The 21182-nt window shown below is 56.1% G+C and overlaps 1 protein-coding gene across 2 annotated transcripts in view; it reads left to right on the forward strand.

Moving 5' to 3' along the window:
- The first annotated feature begins 5045 nt into the window (after positions 1 to 5045).
- angpt4 (angiopoietin 4) overlaps positions 5046 to 21182 on the forward strand; it is a 146388-nt gene continuing 130251 nt past the window's right edge. The window contains exon 1 of one of the 2 annotated variants that reach the window (XM_038803773.1): positions 5046 to 5673. In XM_038803773.1, the coding sequence (XP_038659701.1) occupies positions 5371 to 5673 (303 nt within the window). In that variant the 5' untranslated portion in view covers positions 5046 to 5370. The remainder of the gene's footprint in view (positions 5674 to 21182) is intronic. The other variant, XM_038803771.1, reaches the window with a different exon arrangement.

A 21182-nucleotide genomic window follows, 5' to 3' on the forward strand; every position in this document is an offset into this window, starting at 1 on the left:
CCCTCCCTCGGCACTGCAATACCGTGTCAATCCAGATTGTTATGCTCAAATCTCTGGAATAGGGCTTGAACCTTGGCGTCATTTTTGATCCCAAATTCATCACTAGGACTGCTTATTCCATAACACCACCCAACTTCTCCCCTATCTCAATTCATTGGCTGCTGAAACCCCCACTCATCTCATCGTAACCCTGGACTCCTCCACTCAATACACCCCTCCCTAACCAACCTCTACCCCTAACCACTCCCCCCCTCTAACTGCTCCCCGTCCCTAACCACCTCCTATCCCTAACCGCTCCCCCTCCCTAACCACCTCCTATCCCTAACCGCTCCCCCTCCCTAACCACCTCCTATCCCTAACCACTCCCCCCCTCTAACTGCTCCCCGTCCCTAACCACCTCCTATCCCTAACCGCTCCCCCTCCCTAACCACCTCCTATCCCTAACCACTCCCCCTCTCTAACTGCTCCCCGTCCCTAACCACCTCCTATCCCTAACCGCTCCCCCTCCCTAACCACCTCCTATCCCTAACCGCTCCCCCTCCCTAACCACCTCCTATCCCTAACCACTCCCCCTCTCTAACTGCTCCCCGTCCCTAACCACCTCCTATCCCTAACCGCTCCCCCTCCCTAACCACCTCCTATCCCTAACCACTCCCCCCTCTAACTGCTCCCCGTCCCTAACCACCTCCTATCCCTAACCACTCCCCCCCTCTAACTGCTCCCCGTCCCTAACCACCTCCTATCCCTAACCACTCCCCCCTCTAACTGCTCCCCGTCCCTAACCACCTCCTATCCCTAACCGCTCCCCCTCCCTAACCACCTCCTATCCCTAACCACTCCCCCCCTCTAACTGCTCCCCGTCCCTAACCACCTCCTATCCCTAACCACTCCCCCTCTGCAACCAGCCCGTCTCCCTAACCACGTCACCCCTCTGACCGCTCCCCCTCCCTAACCAACCTCTACACCAAACCACTCCCCCCCTCTAACTGCTCCCCGTCCCTAACCACCTCCTATCCCTAACCGCTCCCCCTCCCTAACCAACCTCTACCCCTAACCACTCCCCCCCTCTAACTGCTCCCCGTCCCTAACCACCTCCTATCCCTAACCACTCCCCTCCCTAACCGCTCCCCCTCCCTAACCACCTCCTATCCCTAACCGCTCCCCCTCCCTAACCACCTCCTATCCCTAACCGCTCCCCCTCCCTAACCACCTCCTATCCCTAACCGCTCCCCCTCCCTAACCACCTCCTATCCCTAACCACTCCCCCCCTCTAACTGCTCCCCGTCCCTAACCACCTCCTATCCCTAACCGCTCCCCCTCCCTAACCACCTCCTATCCCTAACCACTTCCCCTCCCTAACCACACCCCTGCCAAACCTCTGCCCCTCCCTAACCACACACCCTCCCTATCCACTCCCACCTCCCTAACCACTCCCCCTCTCTAACCACTCTCCCCCATCTAACCACACACCCTCTCTCACAAGGGTCAGTACAGAAGGAGGGCTGCACTGTCAGAGGGTCAGTACTGAGGGAGTGCCGGACTGTCAGAGGGTCAGTACTGAGGGAGTGCTGCACTGTCAGAGGGTCAGTACTGAGGGAGTGCTGCACTGTCAGAGGGTCAGTACTGAGGGAGTGCCGCACTGTCAGAGGGTCAGTACTGAGGGAGTGCCGCACTGTCAGAGGGTCAGTACTGAGGGAGTGCCGCACTGTCAGAGGGTCAGTACTGAGGGAATGCTGCACTGTCAGAGGGTCAGTACTGAGGGAGTGCTGCACTGTTAGAGGGTCAGTACTGAGGGAGTGTCGCACTGTCAGAGGGTCAGTACTGAGGGAGTGCCGTACTGTCAGAGGGTCAGTACTAAGGGAGTGCCGCACTGTCGGAGGGTCAGTACTGAGGGAGTGCTGCACTGTTAGAGGATCAGTACTGAGGGAGTGCTGCACTGTCAGAGGGTCAGTACTGAGGGAGTGCTGCACTGTCAGAGGGTCAGTACTGAGGGAGTGCTGCACTGTCAGAGGGTCAGTACTGAGGGAGTGCCGCACTGTCAGAGGGTCAGTACTGAGGGAATGCTGCACTGTCAGAGGGTCAGTACTGAGGGAGTGCCGCACTGTCAGAGGTACAGTACTGAGGGAGTGCTGCACTGTTAGAGGGTCAGTACTGAGGGAACGCTGCACTGTCAGAGGTACAGTACTGAGGGAGTGCTGCACTGTGGGAGGGTCAGTACTGAGGGAGTGCTGCACTGTCAGAGGGCCCGTACTGAGGGAGTGCCGCACTGTCAGAGTGCCAGTATGGAGGGAGTGCTGCACTGTCAGAGGGTCAGTACTGAGGGAGTGCTGCACTGTCGGAGGGTCAGTACTGAGGGAGCGCTGCACTGTCAGAGGGTCAGTACTGAGGGAGCGCTGCACTGTCAGAGGGTCAGTACTGAGGGAGTGCTGCACTGTCAGACGGCAATTCTGAGGGATTGCTGCACTGTCAGAGGGTCAGGTCTGAGGGAGTGCCGTACTGTCAGAGAGTGAGTACCGAGGGAAGGCCGCACTGTCAGAGGGTCAGTACTGAGAGAGTGTTGCACTGTCAGAGGTTCAGTGCTGAGGGAGTGCTGCACTGTCAGAGAGTCAGTACTGAGGGAGGGCCGCTCTGTCAGAGGGTCCATACTGAGGGAGTGCTGCACTGTCAGAGGGTCAGTATTGAGGGAGTGCTGCACTGTCAGAGGGTCAGTGCTGAGTGAGTGCTGCACTGTCAGAGTGTCAGTACTGAGGGAGTGCTGCACTGTCAGAGGATCAGTACTGAGGGAGTGCTGCACTGTCAGAGAGTCAGTACTGAGGGAGTGCCGCACTGTCAGAGTGTCAGTACCGAGGGAGTGCTGCACTGTCAGTGGGTCAGTACTGAGGGAGTGCTGCACTGTCAGAGGGTCAGTACTGAGGGAGTGCCCCACTGTCAGAGGGTCAGTACTGAGGGAGTGCCGCACTGTCAGAGGGTCAGTACTGAGGGAGTGCCGCACTGTCAGAGGGTCAGTACTGAGGGAGTGCTGCACTGTCAGAGGGTCAGTACTGAGGGAGTGCCGCACTGTCAGAGGGTCAGTACTGAGGGAGCGCTGCACTGTCAGAGTGTCAGTACCGAGGGAGTGCTGCACTGTCAGTGGGTCAGTACTGAGGGAGTGCTGCACTGTCAGAGGGTCAGTACTGAGGGAGTGCTGCACTGTCAGAGGGTCAGTACTGAGGGAGTGCTGCACTGTCAGAGGGTCAGTACTGAGGGAGCGCTGCACTGTCAGAGGGTCAGTACTGAGGGAGTGCTGCACTGTCAGAGGGTCAGTACTGAGGGAGTGCCGCACTGTCAGAGGGTCAGTACTGAGGGAGTTGCCGCACTGTCAGAGGGTCAGTACTGAGGGAGTGCTGCACTGTCAGAGGGTCAGTACTGAGGGAGTGCCGCACTGTCAGAGGGTCAGTACTGAGGGAGCGCTGCACTGTCAGAGTGTCAGTACCGAGGGAGTGCTGCACTGTCAGTGGGTCAGTACTGAGGGAGTGCTGCACTGTCAGAGGGTCAGTACTGAGGGAGTGCTGCACTGTCAGAGGGTCAGTACTGAGGGAGTGCTGCACTGTCAGAGGGTCAGTACTGAGGGAGCGCTGCACTGTCAGAGGGTCAGTACTGAGGGAGTGCTGCACTGTCAGAGGGTCAGTATGGAGGGAGTGCCGCACTGTCAGAGGGTCAGTACTGAGGGAGCGCCGTACTGTCTGAGGGTCAGTACTGAGGGAGTGCCGCACTGTCGGAGGGTCAGTACTGAGGGAGCGCCGCACTGTCAGAGGGTCAGCACTGAGGGAGTGCCGCAGTGTTGGTGGTGGTCTCTTTTGGATGAGGCAGAGCCTCTCAGAAAGACTTGAAAATTGCCTTGGAATATTTTGAAGATGAGGAGAGGGGTTATGCTCAGCGATATCGATGTACACACTGGATGCTTTCAGCTGCCCATTAGCAAATTGCTGTTTGTGGGATCGTGCTGTGTGTAATTTCACTGCCTCAGTTTCTCAGCTGCGGTAGTAACCACATTGTAAATGTATGTCCTTGGCTGTGAAATGCGTTGGGACGTCAGGAGATCAGGAACTATGCTCTACAAATGCAAATGTTTCTTTATAGCTTCACTGAAATGGACAAGGAACAGCTAACGACTGCACAACTCAATTCCTTGCCCATTTCCCGGTCTGTCCGATGGGATGGGAGCCGGCCTTGACCACAAGTAGAGTCCATCATCCTGAACAACACATAACTGTAAAGAAGGAATCACCAATGCTGCACAGGAGGGAGGCAGACAATACTCTGAATCGGGAGTTAAATGTCAGCTGAAAAGGATTGAACTGTACAAAGAAGTCAAACAGTCATTAATTTCACTTTCCTAATCACTGCCCCTGCATCTGGGCTCTATCCAAATGATTTATTTTTGGGAAAATCCTCTCCCGCTGCTGAGCTTCAGGAAGCAATCCGATGTAACTTTCCCTTGTCTTGTTGAACTTTTGATTGACAAATAAGCAGCCGGTTGTGATGTTTGCCCCGTCTTCTGCTCACTTTATGTTGTTTGTGAGTCGTGATGTGATAGGGGACTGTGCATTCTTTCGCTCAAACTTCCAATCAATCTTGTAACTCGACTCCCACTTCACTGGCAACAGGAGGAAAACTTTGAAAAATCATAGGGGAGCTTTTTATGCTGCTCATAGACTGGCTTTTCTCAATTTCACTCGAGGATTGACCGTGACTGTTACAGAGAGACAGAGAGTGAGACAGACAGGCAGAGGGAGAGAGAGAGACAGAGCGAAAGATAGTCAAACAGAAGGAGTGTGAAAGTGAGAGAGACAGAGCAAGAATGTGAGAGTGGAAGGGAGACAGAGAGAGTGAGAGAGAAACAGAAGGAGAGACAGAGTGAGAGACAGACAAGGGGATTGATAGAAACAGAGAAGAGAAAGAGAGAGTAAGAATAAGAGAAGCAGAGAGAGGGAAAGACAAAGGGAAAAAAGAGGCAGAGAGAGAGAGGGAGAGACAGGTAAAGAAAGTGAGAGACAAAGGCGGAGAGAGTGACGAAGAGAGAGTAACAGAGAGAGTGATAGAGAGAGTGTGACAGACAGAGGGAGAGAGACAGAGAGGGAAGCAGAGAGAGGGAGAGAGATTAAATGCAATGCAAGCTAAATTAAAGGGTTTTGACAGTCATCTTGCAGAACCAGCATAGCTGCAATTCTAGGGAGAGTCTCGGTGTCTTGCAGTGTCCACACCTGGCTGAGAATTGCTTGTGAAGGTGGTTAGGAGGGCTCAGGTGGAGGTAAATCAGTGATAGACGCAGCATTCAAACAGGGCCCTTGTGCAGGGGCAAGAGGTCTAACAGGGGGAGCAGGTGGGCAAATGGGCAGCATGCGGATGCTGGTTCTTGCTCTGAATTTACTCTGGGCTTCAGCCAGCCTGGCAGGCTCCAACGGGCAGCGGCGAACAGCAGACAGTTCCCGTGGGCACTACCACCGCGTCCAGCATGGGCAATGCAGCTACACCTTCATCCTGCCGGACCCTGGCCATTGTAGAGCTGGCATGGAGCAGCGTGACAACAATGCCCTCCAACGGGATGCCCCACCCAGTGAGACAGATACCTCCCTCCAGAAACTCCGCCACCTGGAGACAGCCACACAGAACAACTCGCAGTGGCTGCAGAAGGTAAGATGAACGGCCACTATTTCCCGTTCATTCATTCCATGCACGAGGGCGTCACTGGTAAGGTCACCATTTATTACCCAGCCCTGAGGAGGTGGTGATGGCCTTGTTACTGCTTGTGGTGGTTTGATATGTCCAAGGGGCTTGCGGGTTAACCATGTTGGTGTGGGACTGGAGTCACGTATACATCCAGACTGGGTGAGGGTGGCGAGGTGCACTGCAGGGCTGTGGGAGTGCTGCACTGTCAGAGGTGCTGTCTTTGAGATGAGGGACGGGATTCTCCGTTGCCCGACACTGAAATCGGGAACGACGATCGGGCAGAGAATGGATCCCGACCGCAAAATCGTGACAGGTGCCGGTTTGACGCGGGTCGCGATGCTCCGCCCCCTCCAAATCGGTGTCATCGAGACGTGTGCTGCGCGCAGACACAACCCCGTTTGAATATCATTAGCGGGCCACGTGTGGTCTCAGTGGTCGTGAGCCTGGCGTGGCGGCTGCAGAATGAGGGCGTGCAGAGTGTCCAGCACTGTCATACTCCACCGAGACCCCCTGGCTGGTGGCTTCTGCCAGGGCTGGCAGGAGTAGTGGGGCATGGCCAGGAGGTGAACTGTGGGGTCAGGGTGGACGGGCACGCGGGTGTTCCACCAGGGTCGGTGCTAGCCCCTCGCTGGTAGCGAAATCGGTGCGGGTGTGGCGCTGAATTTTCTGTCGTGGAATTCCACGTAATTCCTTTGGTGTCGACACCGAGATGTTTACCTCAGTCTGCTCTCTAAGGTGGCTTCAGAAGATCCCGCAGCACTAACTATTTGGCAGAGTTTCAAAGTGTTCTCCCCAGTGTCCCTGTCGATATTTATACCGCAATCAACATACCACTGAAAATGCTCATCATCATGGCGTTGCTCGTGGTAGCGTGTTTCCTAATAGTGACCTTCAAATTGTCTGGAAAACACTTTGGGACGTCTGATGGTTGTGAAAGATGCTATATAGATGCAACACTTTCTTTTTTTATTGACACTGTGATAGATTCATGGCCACTTTTACTGGGAAGATTGTTTTAACAAACTGAATTCAAACAGTCAGACTTGCTATGCTGCGATTAAATTCATTATTAGCCCAGTAACGTAACAAAGTGTCTCAACATACCCAGGATCTGTGGGACTACAACCACTCATTGTCCGATTGGAATATTACAGTCAGGCAAGGTGGTGGAGACCCTGGGCTGGATTCTTCGTGGCCCGACGCTGACAGCATGATCGGCAATCAAGCGGAGAATGGATTCCGACGTCGGAATCGGGAGTGGCGCTGGTTTGACGCAGGTCCTCCATGCTCTTCCCTCTCTAATCTGGCGTCAGCGTGGTGCGCGCCGTTTCAACGCCATTGCCGGTCATCAGGCGGCCCACCCACAGTGCTCCAGCCCGGTGGGCCCAGATCCCGAAGGCACGGCCACATGTGGTCCCAGTGGATCAGGAACCCGTCGTGCCAGCTGCTGACAGCATCCAGCGCCGCTATACTGAGCCGGGATCCACGCCGTCGGCCAGGGGGGGGATTCTGCTAGGGCTGGGGGGGGGGACTGGTGGGCGGTGGCCAGGGGGTGCACTGCCGGGTCGCGTTTGGCGGGGTAGGGTTCGCGCACAGCCGCCGCCATGTTTTCTGGCGTGACCGATGCAGGTTGCCAGTCCTGCGCGTGCGCGGGCAGGGACCCGGCCATTCTCTGCCCGTCTTCGCTGCAATCCGCGGGAGTTTCGCGGGGCACCGGTGCTCGCCCCTGATTGGTATTGGAATCGGTGAGGGAATCGCACCGATTTTCCTGTCGTCGAACTCCCGCGGTTTCTCCATTCGTGCTGGCCCTTTGCCTCAGGAATGGGAATCCAGTCCAGGGAGTTTACTCGGGGCAAGTTTGAGGAGGGAAATTGACACTTTATTTTGGCTGGGAATGTCTCTATCTATGTGGGAGGGATGATGGTGGTGCATATGTGTTACTGTGGCACCCTCAGCACACACCAGCGAGGGTGAGATGTTTAGCCTGTACCCTGGGTTGAGGTGACATTGTAACTGTGCTCACAGAGATTTCCCTGACTGCTCCCAATTCTATCAAACTTATTTAAGGCAACAGTTTCAGGGGAGATCAGCCAGCCCGAGTCAGGAGGTTGGGTGATAAAGATCCAGCTGTATTTCAGGATGAGTAACTGGGAGTGGGAGTGGGGGTGGGGGGGGGGGGGGGACAACCCCTCTGTGATGTTTTGATTTTACCAGGGGGGAGTTGAACGTTTGAGTGGAGAAATTTCTCACCTCAGTCCTGAGTGAGACGCACCCCATGTTGTAGATTTCCCAGCCAGAGGGGCTATCCCTCAGTTTTTAGCCTGTCAAACTCTTTCAGAATGTTTCAATGGGGTCACCTCTCAGTATTCTAAACTCCAGTGTGCATGAGCCTAGTCTACACAGGTTTCTCCCAAAGTATCGGAAAAACATTCAAAGGAAACGTTAGCGGCTGAGGGCTGATTTTCCCTCCTCCACCTGGATAATCGTTCTGCCCTAAACCCGAACTGGGACTTTGTACCAGGCTGTAGGAGAGGTGTGTCAGGGCCGACACCCACAATCAGCCACTAGGCCCGTGGATTCTGTACAAAGAAGAAGAAGCTGCATTAATCCGCCAGTTAATTGGTCACCAGAGGCGATAGGGATGTAATGACACACACACGCACACGCACGCACGCACACACAGTCAAACACACCCTCACACTCTCTCACGCACATACACACACACCCTCACACTCAGACCCAAACATACACACTCACACACACACGACAGACACACTCACACACACCCTCACACACACACAACCCTCACACACACACACAACCCTCACACACACACACAACCCTCACACTCTCTCACAAACACACACACAACCCTCACACTCTCTCACACACACACACCCTCACACACACACACACAACCCTCCAATTCTCTCGCACACACACACCCTCACACCCAAACACACACACTCACACACACACACACACGACAGACACACTCACACACAAACGCACACAGACACACACTCACACACACACACACTCACACACACACACACACACACACACACTCACACACACACACACACACACACTCACACACACACATACCCACACACCCTCACACACACACTCACACACACACACGGACACACACAAACACACACACATATGCACACAGACACACACACATACCCACACACCCTCACACACACACACACACACACACACATACCCACACACCCTCACACACACACTCACACACACACACACTCACACACACCCTCACACACACACTCACGCACACACACTCACACCCTTGTCTTGTTATGCTCTTGGCGTAGCATAAGCGGCTTCCTTGATGTTCACTCTGACAAAGGAAGGTTCAGACGTGGAGATAACTTCAACACGTTTATTGAACTATTTACAATTCTCCTACTCGGGTTCGCCACAACTGTTAATCCTTCTATAGCTACTCAGACTGACAAACCAGTCTGCTACAATCCACATGGTGGGTGTGATCAACCCTGTGTCTGTACTCACTGAGTGTCTCCACTGGAAAGAGGAAGATCATGTGTGCTGTGTCCTTTATATATGGGTTGGTGTAATGCCCTCCTGTGGTAGTGTCACCTCTGTGTGTATCGCGAATGCCCATTGGTCGTGTCCTATCTTACTGACCTATTGGTTGAGTGTCTGTGAGTTATGTCTCTGGTGCTCCCTCTAGTGTCTAGCTAGTCTACGTGTACTTACATTAACCCCTTGTGTATCTACAGTGATGCATATCACCACAACCCTCACACTCACACCCAAACACACACACATACACCCTTACACACACACCCTCATACTCGCACCCACATACACACATGCCCTCACACTCACACCCTGACACTCACACACACACCCTGACACCTACGTGGCAGTTTGAAAAACTACGCTGATGGAAATTAATGGGGAAAAGAGTTGGCCTGTGGAAGGGTCGGACGTGCTGCCTCATGGGAACCAGAGCCGGTTCCACACTGGGATATCGAGCAGTGTCAAAAGTACCTTTGTAAAATGCTTGGCCAATTCCAAATATAAATAAATACTTTTCTAAGAATAGCGATATCCTTCAACTGTCTGCACAAGCACTGAGAAAGAGAGAATCGTCGAGTAAGAAAAAGCAATCTGGAGATTTACAGGGATTTCTGAGTACAGGTAATGCTCCAGGCAGCTGCTCCCTGTAGGCAGGGGGTGGGGCCAAGGATTGGGTTGGGGGGGGTTTAGGTTGAGAAGCACAGGGTCACACTCAGGGTAGTTTCTCCTTAGAAAGCATTGATTGAAATGAGAAACGAACCCGTGGCCTGTGAGGCAGGGAGAGAAATTAATATGTCAAAAAAGAGCTGTTATTTCTCATGATCTCATTCTGTCCCAAACCACTACACAGCGAAGGGACTAGTGGAATGAGTCACTGTGTTAAACAGGAATTGTGGCGGCTAATTTGTGCATCACAAGATCCCACGAACGACACAGATAACTGGCCAGACAGCTGTGGTAAATATTGGTGTCACGGGGTACAACCCCCCTGGTCTTATGCTAGTGCATATAATCTTATCTGACAGGGCAGACACGTCCTGGTTTAACATTCTCAGCTGAAAGACAGCTTCTCGGACAGTGCTGCACTCCCTCACAGACAGCTCCTCTGACAGTGCCGCACTCCCTCACAGACAGCTCCTCTGACAGTGCGGCACTCCCTCACAGACAGCTCCTCGGACAGTGCCGCACTCCCTCACAGACAGCTCCTCTGACAGTGCCGCACTCCCCCACAGACAGCTCCTCTGACAGTGCCGCACTCCCTCACAGACAGCTCCTCTGACAGTGCCGCACTCCCTCACAGACAGCTCCTCTGACAGTGCCGCACTCCCTCACAGACAGCTCCTCGGACAGTGCCGCACTCCCTCACAGACAGCTCCTCGGACAGTGCCGCACTCCCTCACAGACAGCTCCTCTGACAGTGCTGCACTCCCTCACAGACAGCTCCTCTGACAGTGCCGCACTCCCTCACAGACAGCTCCTCTGACAGTGCCGCACTCCCTCACAGACAGCTCCTCTGACAGTGCCGCACTCCCCCACAGACAGCTCCTCGGACAGTGCTGCACTCCCTCACAGACAGCTCCTCGGACAGTGCTGCACTCCCTCACAGACAGCTCCTCGGACAGTGCTGCACTCCCTCACAGACAGCTCCTCTGACAGTGCGGCACTCCCTCACAGACAGCTCCTCGGACAGTGCTGCACTCCCTCACAGACAGCTCCTCTGACAGTGCGGCACTCCCTCACAGACAGCTCCTCTGACAGTGCTGCACTCCCTCACAGACAGCTCCTCTGACAGTGCCGCACTCCCTCAGAGACAGCTTCTCTGACAGTGCTGCACTCCCTCAGAGACAGCTTCTCTGACAGTGCCGCACTCCCTCACAGACAGCTCCTCTGACAGTGCCGCACTCCCTCACAGACAGCTCCTCTGACAGTGCGGCACTCCCTCACAGACAGCTCCTCTGACAGTGCCGCACTCCCTCACAGACAGCTCCTCTGACAGTGCTGCACTCCCTCACAGACAGCTCCTCTGACAGTGCTGCACTCCCTCACAGACAGCTCCTCTGACAGTGCGGCACTCCCTCACAGACAGCTCCTCTGACAGTGCTGCACTCCCTCACAGACAGCTCCTCTGACAGTGCCGCACTCCCTCACAGACAGCTCCTCTGACAGTGCCGCACTCCCTCACACTGCACCGGGAGTGTCAGTTAACTCAAAGCTTTTTCACTCAAGGGGCAGAGATGCTGCCAGCTGAGCCGGAGCTGATACAAATACAAAGCAATGCTTACAGAGATCTTGGCCGTGATTCTCCCCTACCCGGCGGGGCGGGGGGTCCCGGCAGGATGGAGTGGCGTGGACCACTCCGGCGTCGGGCCGCCCCAAAGGTGCGGAGGGAGGTCTCTGCACCTTTAGGGGCCAAGCCCTCACATTGAGGGGCTAGGCCCGCGCCGGAGTGGTTGGCGCTCCGCCGGCTGGCGTGAACGGCCTTTGGCGCCATGCCAGACGGGGCCAAAAGGACTTCGCTGGCTGGCGGAAGTTCGCGCATGCGCCAGAGAGTCAGCGGCTGCTGATGTCATACCGGCGTATGCGCAGGGGAGGGGGTCTCATCCGTCTCCGCCATGGTGAAGACCATAGTGAAGGCGGAAGAAAAAGAGTGTCCCCATGGCACAGCCCCGCCCGCTGATCGGTGGGCCCCAATCCCGGGCCAGCGTGGGGGCACCCCCCGGGGTCAGATCGCCCTGCGCCCCCCAGGACCCCAGCGCCCGCCCGCGCCGCCAATCCCACCGGTAAGAGAGGTGGTTTAATCCAGAGGCTAGTCAGCGGCGGGATTTCGGCCCATCGTGGGCCAGAGAATCGCCGCGGGGGGCCACCAACCGGCACGGGGGGGGGCCCACCAACCGGCAGGGGGGGGGGGCCCACCAACCGGCACGGGGGGGGGGCCCACCAACCGGCACGGGGGGGGGGGCCCACCAACCGGCACGGGGAGCCCACCAACCGGCACGGGGGGGGGGCCCACCAACCGGCACGGGGGGGGGGCCCACCAACCGGCACGGGGGGGGGGGGGCCACCAACCGGCGCGGGGGGGGGGGGGGGCCACCAACCGGCACGGGGGGGGGGGGGGGCCACCAACCGGCACGGGGAGCCCACCAACCGGCACGGGGGGAGCCCACCAACCGGCACGGGGGGGCCCACCAACCGGCACGGAGAGCCCACCAACCGGCACGGGGAGCCCACCAACCGGCACGGGGGGGGGGGCCCACCAACCGGCACGGGGGGGGCCACCAACCGGCACGGGGGGGCCCACCAACCGGCGCGGGGGGCCCACCAACCGGCGCGGGGGGCCCACCAACCGGCACGGGGAGCCCACCAACCGGCACGGGGGGGGGGGGGGGGGCCACCAACCGCACGGGGGGGGGGGGGGGCCACCAACCGGCACGGGGGGGGGGGGGGCCACCAACCGGCACGGGGGGGGGGGGGGGGCCACCAACCGGCGCGGGGGGCCCACCAACCGGCACGGGGGGGGGGGGGGGGGGGGCCACCAACCGGCACGGGGGGGGGGGGGGGGGGGGGCCACCAACCGGCACCGGGGGGCCCACCAACCGGCACGGGGGGCCCACCAACCGGCACGGGGGGCCCACCAACCGGCACGGGGGGCCCACCAACCGGCACGGGGGGGGGGGGGGCCACCAACCGGCACGGGGGGGGCCCACCAACCGGCACGGGGGGGCCACCAACCGGCACGGGGGGGCCACCAACCGGCACGGGGAGCCCACCAACCGGCACGGGGAGCCCACCAACCGGCACGGGGGGGCCACCAACCGGCACGGGGGGGCCACCAACCGGCACGGGGAGCCCACCAACCGGCACGGGGGGGGCCACCAACCGGCACGGGGGGGCCACCAACCGGCACGGGGGGGGGGGGGGGCCACCAACCGGCACAGGGGCGATTACCGCCCCCGCCGAATCTTGGGCGGGCGGAGAATTCGGGACATGGCGGGATTGACGCCCCTGAGTCTGTGTCAAGAAGCTAGAGGCGGATTAATTGACCGTTCAGAGATGTCCTCAAGGGCCATTAACACCGGCTGCATGGGGTGGAGTAAACATTGAGGAGATGTTGGTTCTCTGTTTCTGGCCTGTTCGGGTCCTTTCTTCTCCCCAGTTGCTCTCACCCTTCTCTAGAAACACTACATTTAGTTACTGTCCTTTCCCCAATCCCGCCTCACCTGGGGATAGAAAGATCCTGCATTTCTGTAAAGCCTTTCACGTCCTCAGCACTCCACAGTCAATGAAGCAGGAAACCATTCAGCCCCTTGAGTCTGCACTGAAATTCATTTAGATCATGGCTGATCTATGCCGTAATCAATTACTCACCTGATGGGTCATAGAATTTACATAGAATTTACAATGCAGAAGGAGGCCATTCGGCCCATCGAGTCTGCACCGGCTCTTACAAAGAGCACCCTACTCAAGCCCACATATCTGCCCTATCCCTGTAACCCAGTAACCCCCACTTAATCTTTTTTTTTGCGCACTATGGGCAATTTAGCACGGCCAATCCACCTAACCTGCACATCTTTGGACTGTGGGAGGAAACCGGAGCACCCGGAGGAAACCCACTCGGCTCCTAACCCTTAACATCCTAATCTCATGATAAAAAGTTAATTAGTTTTAAAGTGTGGTTACCATGTACAATTGTAAGTAACTGAAAAGCCATGGGCGCAGGAAATTTCCGCCAAGCGAAGGAGGTCCGCTCAGTGCTTTTTCTGGCCTGTTTATTGGTGGCTTTCCAATGGAAGGAAACTGTTTGACTAGCTGACGTTTTCAGGCTGGAGGACAGGTTAGTGATGAGGGAGGTACATCATATCAGAGACTGAGGGCAAGTTGGGTGGAGAGGATTTAGGCTGGTGAGGTGTGAATGGGTTAAGCAACCTGAGCTGTGTTGTGTCATACTCTGTGAGCTCCACCTTGTGATACTAATTGATCCAAAACAAGCTCTGAGGGTTTAACCAGACAGTGAAACATCTCCTAGAGCCTGTCGTCCCCTTGCTTTGTATATGTTCATGGTGGGTGTGATATTTGGGCGGACACAGGCTCAGTATTTTAACAATGGTTTGCGAGGTGCTCTTGAATCTCTTAATACCAACACTGCAAGCTGGAGAGATTTAATGAGAACTGTGTGTACAAGGTCACAGCGAATGAGACTGAATTTAGGAACATGAGATGACCATTGAAGCCCTTGGGTCTGTAGCATTGTTGAATGAGATCATGCTAACCCGTCTCTTAACTCCATCCAGTCACTTTATCTCATATTCTTTCTCACCCCAATCTGGCCAAGAAATCTAATAAATTATTAATTGACCGACGGCATCTACGGATTCTTGACAGAGAATTTCATATTCCTACACCCTTTGTATGAAGGAAATCTTTCTCCTGGATGGCCGGGCTGTGACTGTTAAGTTGTGGCCTTTTGTCCCGGACTCGCCACTAGTGGAAGATGTTCCTCTGGAACAAATTCCTTTCTCAATCTCAAAAGCCTCAATCAGTTCATCACTGAACTTTCGGTATTCTAACGAGAGAGGAAAGGGAAAGGTGGGAATGGGCAGGGTGGGAGCGGGCTGGAGGCGGGAAGGGGCTATGGCGGGAAGAGGCTGGGTGGGAAGGGGCTGGGTGGGATGGGACTGGGTAGGAAGGGACTGGGTGGGAAGGGGCTGGGCAGGAAGGGGTTGGGGGTGGGAAGGGGCTGGGTGGGAAGGGGTTGGGGGTGGGAAGGGGCTGGGATGGGAAGGGGCTGGGCATGAAGGGGTTGGGGGTGGGAAGGGGCTGGGTGGGAAGGGACTGGGTGTGAAGGGGCTGGGCAGGAAGGGGTTGGGGTTGGGAAGGGGCTGGGCAGGAGGGGCTGGGGGTGGGAAGGGGCTGGGCAGGAAGGGGCTGGGTGGGAAGAGGCTGGGGGTGGGAAGGAGCTGGGCAGGAAGGGCTGGGTGGGAAGGGGCTGGGCGGAAGGGGTTGGGTAGGAAGGGGCTGGGCGGGAAGGGACTGGGTGGGAAGGGGCTGGGCAGGAAGGGGTTGGGGGTGGGAAGGGGCTGGGCAGGAAGGGGCTGCATGGGAAGGGGCTGGGATGGGAAGGGGCTGGGTGGGAAGGGGCTGGGATGGGAAGGGGCTCGGTGGGAAGGGGCTCGGTGGGAAGGGGCAGAGCGAGAAGGGGCTGCATGGGAAGGGGCTGGGATGGGAAGGGGCTGGGTGGGAAGGGGCTGGGATGGGAAGGGGCGGGGCAGGAAGGGGTTGGGGGTGGGAAGGGGCTGGGGGTAGGAAGGGGCTGGGGGTGGGAAGGGGCTCGGTGGGAAGGGGCAGAGCGAGAAGGGGCTGGGCAGGAAGGGCTGGGTGGGAAGGGGCTGGGCGGGAAGGGGTTGGGTAGGAAGGGGCTGGGCGGGAAGGGACTGTGTGGGAAGGGGCTGGGCAGGAAGGGGTTGGGGTGGGAAGGGGCTGGGCAGGAAGGGGCTGGGTGGGAATGGGCTGGGTGGGAAGGGGCTGGGGATGGGAAGGGGCTGGGGTGGGAAGGGGCTGGGTGGGAAGGGGCTGGGCCGGAATGGGCTGGGGGGTGGGAAGGGGCTGGGTGTGGGAAGGGGATGGGCGGGAAGGAGATGGATGGGAAGGGGCTGGGGGTGGGAATGGGATGGGCGGGAAGGAGAAGGATGGGAAGGGGCTGGGTGGGAATGGGCTGGGCCGGAATGGGCTGGGGGTGGGAAGGGGCTGGGGGTGGGAAGGGGCTGGGTGGGAAGGGGATGGGCGGGAAGGAGATGGATGGGAAAGGCTGGGTGGGAAGGGACTGGGTGGGAAGGGGCTGGGCGGGGAAGGGGCTGGGCAGGAATGGGCTGGGGGTGGGAAGGGGCTGGGGATGGGAAGGGGCTAGGGATGGGAAGGGGCTGGGGATGGGAAGGGGCTGGCGGGGAAGGGGCTGGGTGGGAAGGGGTTGGGTGGGAAGGGGCTGGGGGTGGGAAGGGGCTGGCATGGGAAGGGGCTGGGTGGGAAGGGGCTGGGCGGGAAGGGGCTGGGTGGGAAGGGGCTGGGTGGGAAGAGGCTGGGCCGGAATGGGCTGGGGGGTGGGAAGGGGCTGGGGGTGGGAAGGGGCTGGGGTGGGAAGGGGATGGGTGGGAAGGAGATGGATGGGAAGGGGCTGGGTGGGAAGGGACTGGGGATGGGAAGGGGCTGGGTGGGAAGGGGCTGGGGGTGGAAATGGGCTGGGGTGGGAAGGAGCTGGGGATGGGAAGGGGCTAGGGATGGGAAGGGGCTGGGTGGGAAGGGGCTGGGTGTGAAGGGGCTGGGATGGGAAGGGGCTGGGCGGGAAGGGGCTGGGGGTGGGAAGGGGCTGGGCCAGAATGGGCTGGGGGTGGGAAGGAGCTGGGTGGGAAGGGGCTGGGGGTGGGAAGGGGCTGGGCCAGAATGGGCTGGGGGTGGGAAGGAGCTGGGTGGGAAGGGGCTGGGGGTGGGAAGGGGCTGGCATGGGAAGGGGCTGGGTGGGAAGGGGCTGGGCGGGAAGGGGCTGGGTGGGAAGAGGCTGGGGCGGGAAGACTGCTTTTCCTCTGGGCGTCCAGGACTCCAGCTGCTTCCCAGGCTCTCTGAAAATCATCCCACTCAGGCAGGACCCATCACCGCCTGTCATCAGGCAGAATACAGTCTTTTGGCCAATTCATTGTCCACCTGCCAACCAATCGAACCGAGTCTCACTGAACTCTTGGGTGCCGAAAAGTCTGAGTTCTACAGTCCAAAGACCAGCACAGTGTTCTCTTTTATAGCTTTTGAAAAGCACCAGTCGCCACATTCCAGCACCTGTTCAGGGAGGGTGGTACGGGTATTGAACCGTGTTCCTCACTTCTCCATTAAGCATCCCTGGATCAAAATGATAACAGCAAAAATAAAGAAAGGGGAAATAAGGGAATAAGAGGAAGGACCCTTACAAAACGACCAAGATTCCCACATGTAGCAAACAAACACACTTTGGTTACACTTAAGAGGATCTAGATAATAACACATGGGGCGCAATTCTCCGCGCTCACGAAAATTCGGAGAATAGCGGGCGGCATAAATTTTTACGGACACGCTGGTCCGACCCCTCCCGCTATTCTCCCCCCAGCCCCACGCCCGCCTCCCGACCCGAATCGCTGCCCGCCGTTTTTTTACGGCGAGCAGCGATTCTCTCCTGGCCGATGGGTCGATTTCCAAGGCCTTTACGGCCGTTTTGACAAGCGTAAAACACACCTGCTCTGACCGTTCGTAAAAACGGCCGTAAAGTGCCGTTCTCGGGAACCATGGCACCGATTGGCACGGCCGTGCCAAGGGTGCCATGGGCCCGCGATCGGTGGGCACCTATCGCGGGCAGCGGGTACTTACCCCGCGCACTCTTTCTCCCTCCGCCGCCCCGATGGATCCATCTACGGGGCTTCTGCGGGGCATAACGGCCCGCACATGCGTGGGTTTCACGCATTTGCGTGATGACGTCATCCGTGCATACGCGGGTTGGAGTCATCCAATCCGCGCATGCGCGGCTGACGTCATCTGACGCGTCAGCCGTCGCTAACTTTGGCTAGCGGGCTTAACGAAATTCGTTAAGCCCGCGATGCCGGAGTTCACGGCTCCGCGATGCTAGCCCCGACCGGGGAGCAGAATCGGTTCCCGGTCGGGGGGCGGAGGCTGGCGTCAAACGCGCCCGTTTTTGACGCCAGCTTCCCATGTTTTCGTAACTCGGGAGAATCGGCCCATGGTATTCAGCAGGTCAGCCTCCAATAACGTGAGATCGAGTTCCCCACTGTTCAAATTCAAGCAATTAACAACTTACACTTTGACCTTTAAAGAGCAGTAGAAATATTAAAACCGAGTATTTGCTATTTGTTTCCACTTTCGGGGGAAGCTTTAAGGGAAGGTCGAATGCAGGTAGGGAATATACAGTGAATGGTAGAACCCTCAAGAGTATTGACAGTCAGAGAGATCTAGGTGTACAGCTCCACAGGTCACTGAAAGGGGCAACACAGGTGGAGAAGGTCGTCAAGAAGGCATACGGCATGCTTGCCTTCATTGGCCGGGGCATTGAGTACAAAAATTGGAAAGTCATGTTGCAGGGGTATAGAAACTTAGTTAGGCCACACTTGGAGTATAGTATTCAATTCTGGTCACCACACTACCAGAAGGATGTGGAGGCTTTAGAGAGGGTGCAGAACAGATTTACCAGGATGTTGCCTGGTATGGAGGGAATTAGCTATGAGGAGAGGTTGAATAAACTCGGTTTGTTCTCACTGGAACAACGGAGGTTGAGGGGCGACCTGATAGAGGTCTACAAAATTATGAGGGGCATAGACAGAGTTGATAGTCAGAGGCTTTTTCCCAGGGTAGAGGGGTCAATTACTAGGGGGGATAGGTTTAAGGTGCGAGGGGCAACGTTTAGAGGAGATGTACGAGGGAAGTTTTTCACACAGAGGATAGTGGGTGCCTGGAACTCGCTGCCGGAGGAGGGGGTGGAAGCAGGGACGATAGTGACATTTAAGGGGCATCTTGACAAATACATGAATAGGATGGGAATAGAGGGATACGGACCCAGGTAGTGTCGAAGATTTTAGTTTAGACGGGCAGCATGGTCAGCACAGGCTTGGAGGGCTGAAGGGCCTGTTCCTGTGCTGTACTTTTCTTTAATCTTTGTTCTTTGAAGGGTGCCGTGATGGAAAAAATATTTCCTTTGGTGACGGAGACCAGAACTCAGGCTGATAGATATCCGACAGTCACTAATAAATCCAATAGGGAATTCCAGAGAAATGTTTACCTGGAGAGTGGTTAAAATGTGGAACTCGGTAACACAGGGATGGTTAAGGTGAATGGTATCGATACCACAGGGATGGTTAAGGTGAATGGTATCGATACCACCGGGATGGTTAAGGTGAATGGTATCGATACCACCGGGATGGTTAAGGTGAATGGTATTGATACTACTAAGGGAGAATTGAGATAAACGCATGAGGAAGAATGGGATTGAAGATGTGTTGATGGGCAGAGATGAAGCAGGATAGGAGGAAGTTGATGCAGGGCCCTGACACACCCTGAACCAGTTAGGAGTGGTCCAGTTTTCCATGTGCTTCCGTGTGATAACCAGAATCCACTCTGTCTCCATCTGGTGAGGCATTGTAGAGGGTCCTTCGGTGAGATAGTGCTCCTCAGTCATGTTTCCTTGACTTGCAGGGGAGACTGAAACTAGAAGTCACTTATATAATAATCATGAATAAATCTGAGATTCACGCCTATTTCCAGCACTAACTTTATGTATATCCCCGATTTTTATCACCCCATTATTGGCATTGTGCCCATGGCAACCTGGGCCCTAGGCTTACGGAACCCTCCTTAGGCCTGTTCCCCTCTCTTTCATTCTGTAAACAGTCCTTGACACCTGCCTCTCGGGCAATGTTTTTGGTATCTTGTCCTAATGGGCGGGATTTTCCGCCGGTGGGATTCTCCATTTTGCCGGCACCCAGGGGTTTCCCGACGCCGTGGGGCTGCCCCACAATGGAAAACCCGGCCGGCGTAACGGAGAATCCCGCTAGCGGGTCGGGACAGAAATGTGGCACGGCGGGGCTGAGAATCCAGCCCAATATCTCCCAGTGTCACTCAGTGTTAAATCTGTTTGTTAATGTTAGTTAATGTTAGTTAATGCTAGTTAATGTTATCTAATGCTAGTTGTGGTGAATGTAATATATATATGTGTATATGATAATTCACACTGTCTTTGTAAGCGCAGTAGCGCTACCCTACCACTAGGGGGAGTAGCTCTGGGAGTACTCAGGAACTTGTACTGGGCTCCACCCTTGGCTCTGCCCATGACTCCTCCCCCTAGTGCAGCTGTATAAATACCCTTGTCCAGAGTCAGCCTGAGTTCACTAAGAGTTCATCAACGGGTAACAGGCTGGCTCTGAAGTAAGTCGATTAAAGCCTAGATTCATATCGGAAACACGTGTCTGGTGAATTGATGGTTCCATCACTAGTTAATGTTAATTAATGTTTGTTAATGTTCATTAATGTTAGCTAATGTTAGTTAATGCTAGTTAATGTTAGCTAATGCTAGTTAATGTTAATTAATGTTCGTTAATGCTAGTTCATGTTAGTTCATGTTAGTTAATGCTTCTTTAAGCTCTTCGGGTTTCACTACTTGGTTACGCCTCCAAGTCTGAAAGTTGTACATTTAATACTACCGCTCTTGGAGCTCCTCAACTGGTCTGACGTTCTGTCTCCTACTGCTCTGTAAGGGGTCTTTTAGATGAGGTGTTGAATCCCTCAAATGGACGCAAAGGAGGTCCGTCCCAAGGTGTGACACATTGGAACTTATATCACCAAAACGACCTGTGGGATCTTGCTGAGCGCACATTGGTTGCTGCATTTCCAACAACACTACAGCAGTGACCACACTTCCAGAGTGTTCCTTTGGCTGTGAAGGTGCGTTGGGACGTCTTGAAGTCCTGGAAGGTGCTTTAAAGCACCATTTCCTTTCTTGTGCGAATAATAAGGCACCTTTCCCCAGGGTGAGGAGACAGAATTACCTCATCGATGGGCAAGGCAGCAGATGGGAAGCCAGGAAGATTTTTCAAAATTTTCTTTCTACTATTGAATTGGAATGCATCCAGGGATGAACGATCTCAGTTCCATGGATAAAGTGGAGCTGTTGTCCTGACGATAAAGAAGATGAAAGGGGGGGTTGGGGGTGGGGGGGGGGGGGGGGGGGGTGGTGCGGGATTTGATAGTGTTCAAACTTTTAAACAGTTTTGCTGGAGATGATGAGGAGAAATAGTTTTCAGCGGCAGAAGGTCGGGTGAACTGAAGATTCCAATTTGATGTGTTTTGGCGAAAGAGTCAGTAATGACATGAGGAAACATTTTCTT

This window comes from Scyliorhinus canicula, chromosome 7 (assembly GCF_902713615.1).
Source record: "Scyliorhinus canicula chromosome 7, sScyCan1.1, whole genome shotgun sequence".
In the NCBI taxonomy this organism is placed as follows: Eukaryota; Metazoa; Chordata; class Chondrichthyes; order Carcharhiniformes; family Scyliorhinidae; genus Scyliorhinus; species Scyliorhinus canicula.